Source organism: Dysidea avara, chromosome 1 (assembly GCF_963678975.1).
Source record: "Dysidea avara chromosome 1, odDysAvar1.4, whole genome shotgun sequence".
NCBI lineage: Eukaryota > Metazoa > Porifera > Demospongiae > Dictyoceratida > Dysideidae > Dysidea > Dysidea avara.
The window spans coordinates 50,416,654-50,430,460 of NC_089272.1; the positions used below are offsets into that span (position 1 = coordinate 50,416,654).

At 38.2% G+C, this 13,807-nt stretch overlaps 1 protein-coding gene across 3 annotated transcripts in view; it reads right to left on the minus strand.

Moving 5' to 3' along the window:
- LOC136267911 (uncharacterized) overlaps positions 1-12,056 on the minus strand; it is a 103,016-nt gene extending 90,960 nt beyond the window's left edge. For 2 of the 3 annotated variants that reach the window (XM_066063117.1, XM_066063097.1), the window contains exons 1-2: positions 11,845-12,056; positions 2,770-2,870 (exon numbers count right to left, since the gene is read on the minus strand). In XM_066063117.1, the coding sequence (XP_065919189.1) occupies positions 2,770-2,812 (43 nt within the window). In that variant the 5' untranslated portion in view covers positions 2,813-2,870; positions 11,845-12,056. The remainder of the gene's footprint in view (positions 1-2,769; positions 2,871-11,844) is intronic. The other variant, XM_066063107.1, reaches the window with a different exon arrangement.
- Positions 12,057-13,807: the final 1,751 nt, after the last annotated feature.

Below are 13,807 nucleotides of genomic sequence, written 5' to 3' on the forward strand. Positions count from 1 at the left end.
TGTACAATCTCACTAAGGACCTACACTGAAAGCCTGTGAATTGATAGACTATAGCTGGAATAGATTATGTATATAGACTAGCTCACTCATCAACACTGAAAGTTAGCTATTCGCTTGAACCAAGGATTCAACTATTATAACAAAACATGAAGAGGTTCAAATTTTTTTTTCCTTACTTTGGCCCCTTTTCTGTTACACCTTATCAGTCAGCAAGTCAAGTCACTAGGTCTAAGTCCTTGAAATTAGGTTAGGTAATCCTAAGGCTGCAGCACATGTTGCTGTCAGACCTTCAATGCTGGTCACTGTAGAGTAAGGCTGAAACGAATAGTACGAATATTCGTTATTCGTTTGTTAAGAAATATTCGTATTCGTTAAGAAATATTCGTTATTCGTTAAATATTCGTTAATCAGATAATGTACACATTTAACCTTGAAAACATGTTGACAACTGAAAACTGTCATTCAAAAATATAATTTTTCATCTTAATAATACATGTAAAGGACTTTTCTTTTTTAACATTTAAAGTTTTAGTAGTAATCAAAGTGATTTTGTCCCTTTCAAGCACCCAATTATACAGAAAATTCTTAAAGAATAATTTGTTAATTCGTTCGTTAATTTGAAGAATATTCGAATACCTAACATTTAATATTCATTTCACCCCTACTGTAAAGCACTAATAATAGTTAACTGACAGTGCTGATTACAAGCTTTGTAAACTGCTTCTGCTGCTTCCGGTTAAGACGTTATATGCAGCAATTGCTTCTCAATCCATGACTGTTTATATTGTCCTTAGTCTCCCCATTGAAGCCACCTCAGCTTGAAACATACTGCAGCTGTTACATACCCCATGATGTTTCCATCATGTGAATTATATCTTGAGGTCACAGGTACAAGTTCCCTCTACTATATGCAGGTACTGTCAGTTTATTAGACTGTTTTGTAAACCTCTTCATGTCCAATGGTAAAATCTTTCAATATGATTATGGTTTTAAGAAGTAGCTAGTTTTCAGTATTGATGATTTAGCTAGTCTATATACGTACCTAATCTATGACAGTTATAGCCCATCAATTCACAGACCTTCAATGTAGGTCCCTGGTGGCATAGTTAATAAAACATTCTTGACTGCTTTATTAGAATACTACAGGTGACTGCTCTATTAGAGTGTTTCAATTGTTTTACGACCATTTTAGTGGAGAAAGATTCAACAATGTGCAAAAATGCTGTAAAATCCAACCTGTATATTGGCACAATTACCTTTATCAGTCATTTTCCATTGGTCCTTACTATTACCACTTTCCTAGAATTCTTACCTATGATCCCACTTAAATTTAAAATTCGTAAATTTTCCTTGTACTTATTTGTTTACTTCTTGTAACATGTGTAGTTATAGCTACCAATTACGGAAAAGTGAAGTGGCGATTTTACTATATTTTCAGCCATGTTTTCCCCATCATACAGCAATATAATCAAAGAAAAGTACAATAAGTTCCTCTGCAATCGATCCTATCACTACTGAAAATCAGAATGATAATGGAATAGTCAGCACATGTCTAAAATCTGAGACACACTACCAGTGAATCAACACCTACATGGTAGTGAGGAAAGACATGGGACAAGGTAAGTCCATGATGCATGCATTACAGCTGCTGTTATAGGTGAAAAGATATGTCTCATAGTTAGTTGGTTAGTTAGTTAGTTAGTTAGTTAGTTAGTTAGTTATTTAGTTAGTTAGTTAGTTAGTTAGTTAGTTAGTTAGTTAGTTAGTTAGTTAGTTAGTTAGTAAAAAACTCTGTTAAATACATATGAATAATAAAAACTTGTGGAAGTGTTTAGAGTTGCTCTGAAGGAATTTTTGAGCTTCATTACGTCTGGTGAAATTTGTGGCAGAAAAGTGCAAATGTGACTGGATTTTGGAAAAATGATCCAAATTGCACATTAGGAGTTTCGAGATAAACGGTTTTAAAGAATTCAAGCCAGCATAACTCTCCAAGAATAGCAAGTACACGTATGAAGTTTACACTAAAGATGCATCGATCTGATACCTGTCAGACCACTTCCAGTACTTGTAGCTGCTCGTAGAGTTTCCTACCAAATAAGATAGAAACTCTGAGCAGTTGGACGAGCGAAGTAGTATCACAAGTGCTCACAAAGGGGTGGAGGGTGGGGGGTGGGCAAGGGTTAGACCTCAAAATGGAGGCAGACCACGATTGGAGTCCAGATACGAGATCACAGGGCTGTGCTGGCTCCTTAGTGGTTGATATGTAGCAAAATTCACAGAAACAACGTCTGCCCAACATTATCAGGCTGTCCACCAGTAAACCACTGATTCTTGCCAAGCCAGGTCCTTCACAAGGCCTAAAACCGCCATTCGAGTTCTACACACACCCCAGAAAAGATGTCTGTTGAAACCAGCCTCGAGTAGTTTGAGTGGTGCTGAGTTTCAAAACTACTAGTAGGATAGTGTAGCTATCCACTGGAGGTGTTAGTTTGATTTTGCCTCATGTGCAATTTGGATCGGTTCTGTAAAATCTGGTCACAAATCTTTATCATCCAGTACTACTATACTATATAATAATGAATTCAAGTTTGCTTAACTTGGTAAATAAGCAGACTGAGTATCTGGCTGTTCAAGACTATTACAGGCTTTTGCACATCTATACAGAAGTCTGATCTCAGAAAGCAAAAAAGTTTAATATGTTCAATGCATTTGCCACACACATACATTCATATGACTAGTACATAAAGTTACAAAATGTTATTTCCTCACAAATAAAGTTGTCTTCAGATGATACAGCCTCTGTTTTAGCCATCACATTGGAAAATAATGTTCCAATTCTGCACAGGATATACACAACTTTAGTGATGAATCTGAATTTTTAAAAAGTTTAAAACACCAGCATCAATGTAATATAATCATACAGTATATTATACATAAAGCTACATGTAGCAAAATAAGTTCCCTTTGATATCACACCTTTTTAAAACTAGATTGCTTTTTGATGGTCACACCTTTTTTTCATAGCATAACTGTTTTTGTTTGGAGTAGATATCACTTGTTTTTATTAAATACAGTGGAACCTGTCTATAATGGTCACCTTGGGACCAGATATATCTGGCCTTTATATACAGGTGGCTGTTATAGAGAAAACCTGTATAAGGTGGTCTGCAGCATTTTAGTGGCTATGACCGTAATTATTATTAAGAGGCTCGCGCCAACCGCAATACAGTAATAATTTTATCATAGATCCTTTACACAGAAAGGGCAAGGTGAGCTTGTTATGAATGTTGGTTATAGCTATTGAATACGTTTAAGCAATGAAGCCTGATAGTTTGTATAGCATTTAGTGAAAGCCAGGAAGTGTGATCATTCATTGAAACGGTGCCGTGGTGTCAGACTATTGGCTTAACAAGCCACCATAAAAGGAAGCGACCGCTATATGAAGGATGAAGTTATGTACACAGTGATTCATAGGCGAATTCTTGGTTGGCCGTTATACGCATTAGACAGGTGACCGCTTAATGCAGACCACAATACATACATTTGTATGGGAAAATATTGGGACCTCGTAACTGTGGCCGTTATAAAAAGGTGACCGCTTAATCCAGGGGACCGTAACACAGGTTCCACTGTATAACACATACATCGAAAATTTTAGGTATACATATATAATACAACCAGTGGCTGCACTCGTATTGGCTTGGGTGATTGATCGCCCTGTACAGGCTATCAGCCTAATAAGTGTTACGTATTACGTAGCTGCATTCGGGCTTTGCCTGATATGTATGCCCGACTGCCTGAGGGTATACATATCAGTCAAAGCCTTCATGCCCGTGTTACAACTATTACATGTAACATTTTCACACTTCAGATCAAAGGAGCTGCCAGAGCTACATTTCGTATGTAGCCCAGCTAGCTGGGCTACATACGAAATGTAGACCGTGCTACAACTGGGCAGTGATTATATAGACATTGACGCTGAAATCAATTGCGGGGATCGATTAATACTCACGTGATTTGGATGCACAACTTGAATTTCGCCATGAAAACCACACAGACGGAGAGCGTTTTGTTAACCTCGCCACCCTATAAGTTGTAAAACGTTGGTCTAAGGTGAGAACTAGTGCTATAGCCTACTCATTTGATCGTTTCCACACATTTTCGAATACGGACGCATCCCCATCACGAAGCTACCACTCTGCACGGAGTAACCACTCTACAAGCAAGCTCACCTGTCTAGGCCTTTAGCGAACTGCGTAGTTTTCCCATAAACGATTCAATAGCACTGATTAAAACATTAAACTCGTGTAACGGAAATTCTCCGTGATATCTCTAGGATATGTCCGTTTATCATAACCGAATGTAACCAGAACATACTAGCTGCTGACCCATAATCAAAAACTTTAGGTATGCATATATAATACATCCAGTGGCTGCACTCATATTGGCTTGGGTGATTGATTGCCCTGTACAGGCTATCAGCCTAATAAGTGTTACATATTAGCTGTAACATGGGCAGTCAGGCATACATATCAGGTAAAGCCCTCATGCCCATGTTACAACTATTACATGTATACTAGCCATCACATGCCCTGCATGTAGGGAAGGTGTAAGTGCTATACATGCCATGTAATACTGAGTGTGTGTAGTACACATAGATGTCACATGTACATTGGATATTCAGTTTTCACAATACATGTACTGTATGTAACAACAAAAATATGTTAATTGGAAACTAAATATCAAACATCTTGCTAAAATGTATCATATCTACTACTTGTACAAAATGCATCACTATAGTAATGAAACAATATGACAACACAATAGTATCCTACATGTCACTGGCGACCTTCCTAAATGTATTGTATCCATTCAGTATACTTAACAGGTTCACACTCCTTTTCCAATACTTATACCCTATTTCCCTCCGAAATACCAAACTTAAATCAGGAGTTTATTCAACATTATCGACTGTATGTAAAAAAATATGACATTGAGAAAAAGATTACATTGAGATTTTAAGAAGCAGCTATATAGCTGAGTCAATCTCACAAAAGAAAGAAAGGTTGTATATATTAAAAAGCACAGAGTCACAAAATATTGCATAAAAAGATGTCCTACATGTACAACCAGATCTGGAAAAACCCAACATACAATAATTGCACATTTGAAAACTTGGCATATGCCTGGTTTCCTAAAATTGGTTTAGTAAAAGCATGCATAAGTGAAAAAACAAGTTTTAAGCTTCTGAAAAAGCACTGATCAAACAGTACAGTAGTACTGTTCAAGTATAGTAGGTATTGCCCAAAAAAAGTGACATGCGCCACCTAAAATGCCTCCTTTATCACTCGTCCTAGAGACATCTTACGTGATGAAAATAATCTTTAAGGAAAAATATTAGTCCATCTACAGCATTAAAAACAAGAAAACGCTAACAGGTAACCGGATGTAGAATTCAAAAAAATTCCCACGGTCTAAGCCTGCCTGCCTTGTCTGCCTGTTAAGGCATGCGTTCAGATGAAAACATTAAGTCTGGCACCATTCTTTCTTTAGATGCATTATGTGCAGGTTTACCATTTGTGATTATGCTACAAACAAGGAAAATTTTTAAAGTTTGATTAGGGATCATAGAACTAAAAAGTAAAGAAACAAGGAAGGTCACCTACACCTGCAATTATACAGTCATGGGTTATAGCTAGGAATTAAAGGTCCACTAGTATATCTGCAGGTATAGGCAACTTTCCTTGTTTCTTTACTTTATTTCTAGATCCCCAATCAAACTTAAAATTCCTAATTTTTCCTTGTGCTTGTGTATGTATGTACGTACAGTATGCATGTCTGTTTTGAACCTTTGCTTTTATTGTGTGTTATTGTTGCTAGCGTAACTCATCAGTTATTGACCACCACCTACTATCAACCAGTAGACTACACCAATTATCGATCAGTAGTATCCACATAATCATGTGATTTTATGGTCACGCAAGCTAAGAGATTGTTAAATCTTCTCTCTTTTCTATATATTCAACGTTGAACCATATGGTTGAATGTTCTTACAATGTTATAAAGATCAACTGTGAAAAGGTATAATGTGTACTGGAGTAACAAGCAAATGGCCCATGCCAGTGGCCTGAAATGTGACAATCTTTATGAGATCAGCTGTTGAATGAGATGGGAAGAATGAAGTGGAAGGACATACAGTCCTATATTATACAGTATTTCTCAATGGTTGAAACACGGGCAAAACCTCATTCGAGATTAGCTACCTGATGCCTGAGGAAGATGAAATCTCAAGATAAAAGGATTGGCCAAGGCTTGCAAGATTGAAACAAGAAGTTAGAAAAGTATGACAACTATCAAAAGAGGGATAGTGAATGACCATGTTAGAAGTTATAGGTATGCATTTTGTATGAGTAGCTATTTATAACTAGCCAACTATCGGCTAAACTTCTGTACAAGCTCCCAATAATGATAGCTTTTCGAAAAGCTTGTTGGCCCCAAGAAGCAATATTTGATGGAAGTATAGCAGTTTCTTTGGCTGTACATGTTGACACTATCAATTTCAAGGGCTGTGGTCACAATGTTGGCATCATAGGTAATTACTTATAATTCCTGTTCTGCTCTTATGAAAATAGTTCTGCCAATGAAACTAAATCTTCTGGGATGTCAGTGTTTGCTGTTCTTGTAGTGTATGCAGAAATCATTCTGCATACATCATAATGTTTTATGTTTTGGAGACAACTATAGAAGAGGAAAGAGAGAAAAACAAGCAAGAAGAAAAGTGAAGAGATGATGAGAGAAAGAAGAGATGTCAAAAAAAGAGGAAGAGTAAAGCAGACAGCAAAGAAGAATTATACAGATCTGCAAACAAGCCACAAAAGATTCCACTGCAGTGGTAGCTACCTTGTAAGTGGTATCTGACGAAGGAGCTGACATTGATAATGAATATGATTGCTAAACAAGCAGACATGTAACAATGATTAATTTGCCGCCAGTGTCCGCCATATCCTTTGGACTGTACAGTAGCTACCAATGATGTCTCGAACGAAGGGAGCTAGAGGGCTCCATGAACTACTGAGAACTCATGAATACTCAACTAGCTACATAAATGCGTACAAGTTGATTATGGCCTACATGTACATGTATGAATATGAACATGACCAAGATCTGCGAGAGCCCAACTACTGTATGAGCATACATGCAAACCTAAGTTATACATACATAATTTGTACCATCCAAAGTAAGAGGAATTTGAAATCAATATTCATTTCAGTGCTTTAAGGAGATAAATGATTTGACATCTAGTTATGTTGTAGTTGACATACTCATTCTTTCCCAGTTTTCTCCTTATCATTAATGGATTAAATATTCATTTATGAAGGATATATTTTTAGTTGTGACCATATTAAGCATCTAGCTATAGTGTATATTCCTCTACAAATTCAATCTATCTATTGTTACCACTATGTACTACTATGGTTTCTGCTCTGCTAGGGTTAAAACATCAGTTGAAATTCCTTCAGCTTTCTACATAACTACATAGATGAAAGGAATATAAAAGGTGTTTGAAAAAGCATGTGAACATGCAAAGTAGTAACAACAGAATGATCAATTTGTACAGCAAATAATTATTGAGATATATATAGATGCTTTTACAACTTACCAATGTAATGCAGTGGCGGATCTAGGAGTTTATATAGAATGTATATGTGACTGGGTCTGGGAAAACCGCGGTCTTATCGCCCTTGTCAGCAGATTCGATTTTTCACCAAGAACACAAAGCTACATAATAGATTGCCTAATTTCACAAACAAAATCAGCTAGACTAGTACTTGAGTGGCCTGCTTTTGCTGGCTGCTTTACCCGAGCCCAGTGGTGATCCGTACGTGTGGTGTGGGGCCTTAATGGAGCTTTGTTCATGCTTGTATGTGGCTGTACAGCTCTGTGGTGTTGAATAAAGACCTCTGTTGTAAATTTCTTTACATTTTAACCAGTTTTGAGTCCTGGATGGCCCATAACGTGGCCTAATTCATCTCTATTCCTTCCTTTTCAATCTTTTAAAACAGCCTATTTCCATCCTTCCAGGCCCCCACCACCCATCCCTTTGGAGCTCACCTGATACAGTCAACCTCGGTTTAAAACTATCTAAGATGGTGGGAAACTCAGCTATTGGCTATTTGTACAGTAGATGCTCTGGAATTGGGTGAAATTTGGTTCATATAGCTTCAACCATTGGCGAGCTACAACACACTAAATACTTAAAACCGGCATTTATCGATACTTCCAAATAGATGATAAGCCCAGACCGGGTCACATAATTATACAGATGTTTTGTGAGTGTTTTTCTTTATTCTTACTTTTTTTTTAATCTACCATATGAAAATTTGCCCATTAATACACAAGTGGAGGTTCTTAACCACTGGGTGGATTTGTTATTCCTCTTGAAACCACAAGTGAGTGTGTATTCACATGTGTAACACAACTCACCAGTTATTGACCACCTAAGGTTTAACACGCCATAAATCAGGCATCCAACATCGTAGAACGGTGAAATTTTTGACAAAGTTATGTGTATTATCTCCCAGCACTCACAACAAAAACTGATCCCACAATCAAAAGTATATGATAATGGTGACGATTATAGTGAACAGCAACCATCTTTCTAATATTGACTTATGCCAATTGGCTATTATTGACCAATTCCAAGAAATGGGCATTACTTGCTATGAATTTGCACAAGTAATAAAACTATACAAACAACCTAACCACTAGCATGACAAGGGACTACACCTAAAAATGAATCAATTTAAACAAACTGTTCAAGAGATATGCACACATTTAATTTTTACACACATTCAAAAGGGGGTTTCCAGTTTAGAAGGATGACATATCCACTGCATAAAAGACGGAAGGATGCTACAGTTGGGGGTGCCCAAAATTTATGGTGGTAGTAGTAGGTGTGCAAAGCAAAGCACACCAAGCATGCATCCCCCAACTGTAGCATCCTTCCGTCTCCTATGCAGTGGATATGTCATCCTTCTAAACTGTTAATTCTAGGATAGTCTAGGGGCATGCCCCCTCCAGGAAAATTTTGAAAATTAGGAGTCAGGAGATTGAATTTTCGGTGGTTTTAGCTGTTAATCAAATACTATTACTTTTAATAATTTTTAATTTAATACAAGCTTGATTGTTGTATTAGAGTGACTGCTCTATTGGGGTGACTGCTCTATTAGAGTACTTCGATCGTGATTGACAAGTTTCAGAAGTACACGTGACGACTATTGTGCAATACAGCTTTGAGTTGGAGGTGCTCAGCACCAAATAGTTGGGGGTGCTCCACAGTACCCACTCTTCCACCGCCTATGTATTGAGTGTGCGAAGAAGCACATTCACTGTGTGCATGTGCTAGGGGGGGGGGGTCCCCCAGGAAAGTTTTGAAAATTAGATGCTCTGAGACTGCATTTGGCAACAATTTTAGTGTGAAAATTAAGTCTATTAACGGAGTGTTGAGCACACACATCGCTTATCATAGGCGCACGCCACAATAATTAGTTAAAATACTCAACTGTTGGATAATCATATTTCAAAGGGGGTTTCCGTGAAAATCTTGAAACTCCCCTAAATCTGCCACTGTAATGACATAAATGCTAAGTTGAAATTTATACCATTATACTTGCCATGAGCAGGTGAATTCATTGCTTAGTAAATTTAATTTTCCCTGTACGTATTTCATTTCATTAGACAAAATGGCATGCTAAATTTCCAATGTGATATAAGCGAACACCCATATATTACAATTCCTTTGGTGTACTGTAACAAAGGAGAGATTTTCAAACTCCTCTTGAGTAGCAAATAGGATGATATCTAAGTTTTTGCTGTTAGAACCTGTCACCACCAAGAATGAAACTTTTCAAAACATTTACAAAATATTATTCTTTACACTGTAACTAATTGGTATATCATATAGCTGCAGCTCCTGTCATGTTTGCTCTGGGAAAGCACATGTTAAACAATTTGAATTTTGGTCTTCTGTGCTCACTCCCCAGCGCCTAAGTAATATCATTCCATACTAGATCCCACTGATACACAGGATACGTATCTACGTGCAAGCTAGCAGTCAAACTATCCATTGTAAAGCTTACATAGTGCAAACTCACAATAGTCATCATACGTACATCTATTACTGACAAAATAGTTTTAAGGAATTACTACAACCGATTTTCCCCAGGTAACAATTTCACTGAAAATAGCATTTGTTTGAGCCAAAAAAGTTGCATTTTCTTTTACTTTACTTCCTTTAGATTGGATATAGCTGAACAGCCAAAGAATGGGCCACAATCGAGGGATCCAACACATTGTGTGTAAGATTCCAAATCTCACCAATTTTTTGCAAAGATTCCAGATTCCAAGCCAAGATTCCAGATTCAAAATTTCAAAATTTACATAGCTGGCTACACATATGTGACCCAGTCTGACAAAACTGGGCTTATCGCCTATTTAAAAGTATCGAGAAATGCCGGTTTTAAGTATTTAGTGTGTCGTAGCTCGCCAATGGTTGAAGCTATGTGTACCAAATTTTCACACGTTTTACACCAATTCCTTACCTTCCAGAGCATCCACTGTGCAAGTAGCCAACAACTAAGTTTCCTGCCATTTTAGATAGTTTTTAAACCAAGATTGACTGTATCAGGCGAGCTGCAAATTGGGTGGGAGGTGGGGGCCCTGGAAGGCGGGCAAGATGGTGTTCAAAAATTGAAAAGGAAGACCAAGGGATGAATTAGGCCAAGTTTTGAGCCATTGAGATCTCAAAACTGGCTAAAATGAAAGGAAATTCACAGCAGAGGTAGTTATTCAACACCACAGAGCTGTGCAGCCACATACAGTCATTCCCAGACTGACCACAGCTCCATTAAGGCCCCACACCACACATACGGATCGCCACTGGGCTCGGGAAAAGCAGCCAGCAAAACCAGACCACTCAAGTCTAGCTGATTTTAAATGTGGAATTAGACAGTTTATTCATGTAGCTGTGTGTCCTGGGTGAAAAATCGCATCTGCTGACATGGGCGATAAGACCGGTTTTCTCAGACTGGGTTACATATATTAACGCTTTTCATGTACTTGACTGGCTTCCAAGCTAATTGGATCACTGACGAAGCCAGAAATGAAAGTTAAGCTGTGTTATTGCCGGGTGCCTGTACAAACATGTCGAGACACGTGTTCACAAGACTACAATGACTGCAAGACAGCACACAAGATAAAATACAGTAACATTATAATTTACAAGAAATATACAGAAAAAATCGGACTTAAGAACATTCGTTGAGATTCCATTTTACCAGAGATTCCAGATTCTATTTTGGGATTCCAAGTGATTTGAGTTGGGCCAGTTCCAGTTGGTGTTGGACTCCCCGGCCATAATCTGAAAAGAAAGGCCCAGGCTTAGTTGAAAACTGAATGGAAAGAAAGTGTCAAACCACCATATTTTCCCAACCTTGCCAAAGGAAGGCTATAAATAGATTAAAGCTTAAAGCATCAGCATCAATTCCCCCTGACTCGTATCAACATAGAAAACCAAGTACATACACAGACCATATTAAATCACACATCACCTGGCCAAGATTCCTGTGCTTACTAGGAATCTCCTAGAGACCTGAAACTTCTAAGTTATCCCATAGATAATATATACGTCCGGGGGTATTATATTATTATCTACGGTTATCCCAAGTGAGTGGGGGTGATTAAACTAGCTACATATTTCGTGTAGTCTAGCCATTTAAATAGCTTAGTACGACCTATACACCTCAGCTGATTATCACACAACTTGTGACAAAGATAAAAACGTACCTTTATTGAATTGGCTACGCCCTTTAGCCAGTAGCTTCTAGCTTGTGTGGTTGAAAACACTAGAGGTACTCAACTGTGCGCGGATTCGAAATCTTACTTCAGTCTACAAATTCACTCTTGACACTCGAACATGAACAAAATAGTCGGCTACGTACGCCCACTTTTCATACTGATTGTGGGTTAATATAGCACTAGTCTGAGCTCGAGTCTGAGTGTCTAAGTATTTTAGAATTAACGGAGTAAAGAGTACAAGTGTAAATCTTACGAATTCTGGGTTGACAAAAGTCCGAGGAAAGATCGATAGACTCGACGATTCAAGCGAGGATTCAAGTTACGGTAATTTATTTGCTGAAAACAGATCCAGATGCATGGTGTTTTACTACCCTTGATGAGTTGGTGAGTAATACAACTGATCACATGAAGAGGGCCGGCCTGTAGCGGACCATAGCGGACCGAGTTGCATCATAGATAATATATCTAATCCAAAACAGCCAAGCTGTAAAAAAAGTGTGCGGCCCTGAGAAAGGCTATGGTGAAAAAAGATGTGAAATCCAAGGTGGCGGCCAAGAAATGGCTGTGATGGTAGGTTAATGGTAAAAATTTTAATAACGACAATTCAGGTGAATTTTGTGCCAAGACTAAGCGGCACCAAATTCACCTGAATTGTTGTTATTAAAATTTTTACCATTAACCTACCATCACAGCCATTTCTTGGCCGCCACCTTGGATTTCACATCTTTTTTCACCATAGCTTTTCTCAGGGCCGCACACTTTTTTTACAGCTTGGCTGTTTTGGATTAGATTTCACTTCTTTTTGTATTTGTATACCCCAAAGCAGGCCTATGACTGGCTTTAGGACTTTTTAACCTGTCATTTTTTCTTTACTACAGGAAGAAGAAAAGATGAAGCAGGGTGATTTCTTTGTAGCTGACCTCTCTGCAAGGTTATCCTTCTAGCTGATCTCTCTACCGGATGACTTGTTTGTAGCTGAACTCTCTACAGGGTGATTTGTTTGTAGCCGAACTCTCTACAAGGTAACTTCTTCTAGCTGATCTTTCTACAGGGTGATTTGTTTGTAGCCGAATTCTCTACAGGGCGATTTGTTTGCAGCTAAACTGCTGAACTCTCTACAATGTAACTTCTTCTAGTTGAACTCTCTACGGGTGGCTTGTTTCTAGCTGATCTCTCTACAGGGCGACCTGTTTCTAGCTGAACTCTCTACAAGGTAACTTCTTCTAGCTGATCTTTCTACAGGGTGATTTGTTTGTAGCTGAATTCTCTACAGGGCAATTTGTTTGCAGCTGAACTCTCTATACATGGTAGTTTCTTTGTAGCTGAACTCTCTACAATGTGACTTCTTCTAGCTGAACTCTCTACAGGGTGATTTGTTTGTAGGTGAATTCTCTACAGGGCAATTTTTTTGCAGCTGAACTCTCTACATGGTAGTTTCTTTGTAGCTGAACTCTCTACAATGTAACTTCTTCTAGCTGAACTCTCTACAGGGTGACTTGTTTCTAGCTGAACTCTCTACAGGGCAATTTGTTTGCAGCTGAACTCTCTACATGGTAGTTTCTTTGTAGCTGAACTCTCTACAATGTAACTTCTTCTAGCTGAACTCTCTACAGGGTGACTTGTTTCTATCTGATCTCTCTACAGTGTAACTTGTTTCTAGCTGAACTCTCTACAGGGTGATTTGTTTGTAGCTGAATGCTCTACAAGGTAACTTCTTCTAGCTGATCTTTCTACAGGGTGATTTGTTTGTAGCTGAATTCTCTACAGGGCAATTTGTTTGCAGCTGAACTCTCTACATGGTAGTTTCTTTGTAGCTGAACTCTCTACAATGTAACTTCTTCTAGCTGAACTTTCTACAGGGTGACTTGTTTGTAGCTGAACCCTCTACAGGGTGATTTGTTTGTAGCTGAACTCTCTACAAGGTAACTTCCCCTAGCTGATCTTTCTACAG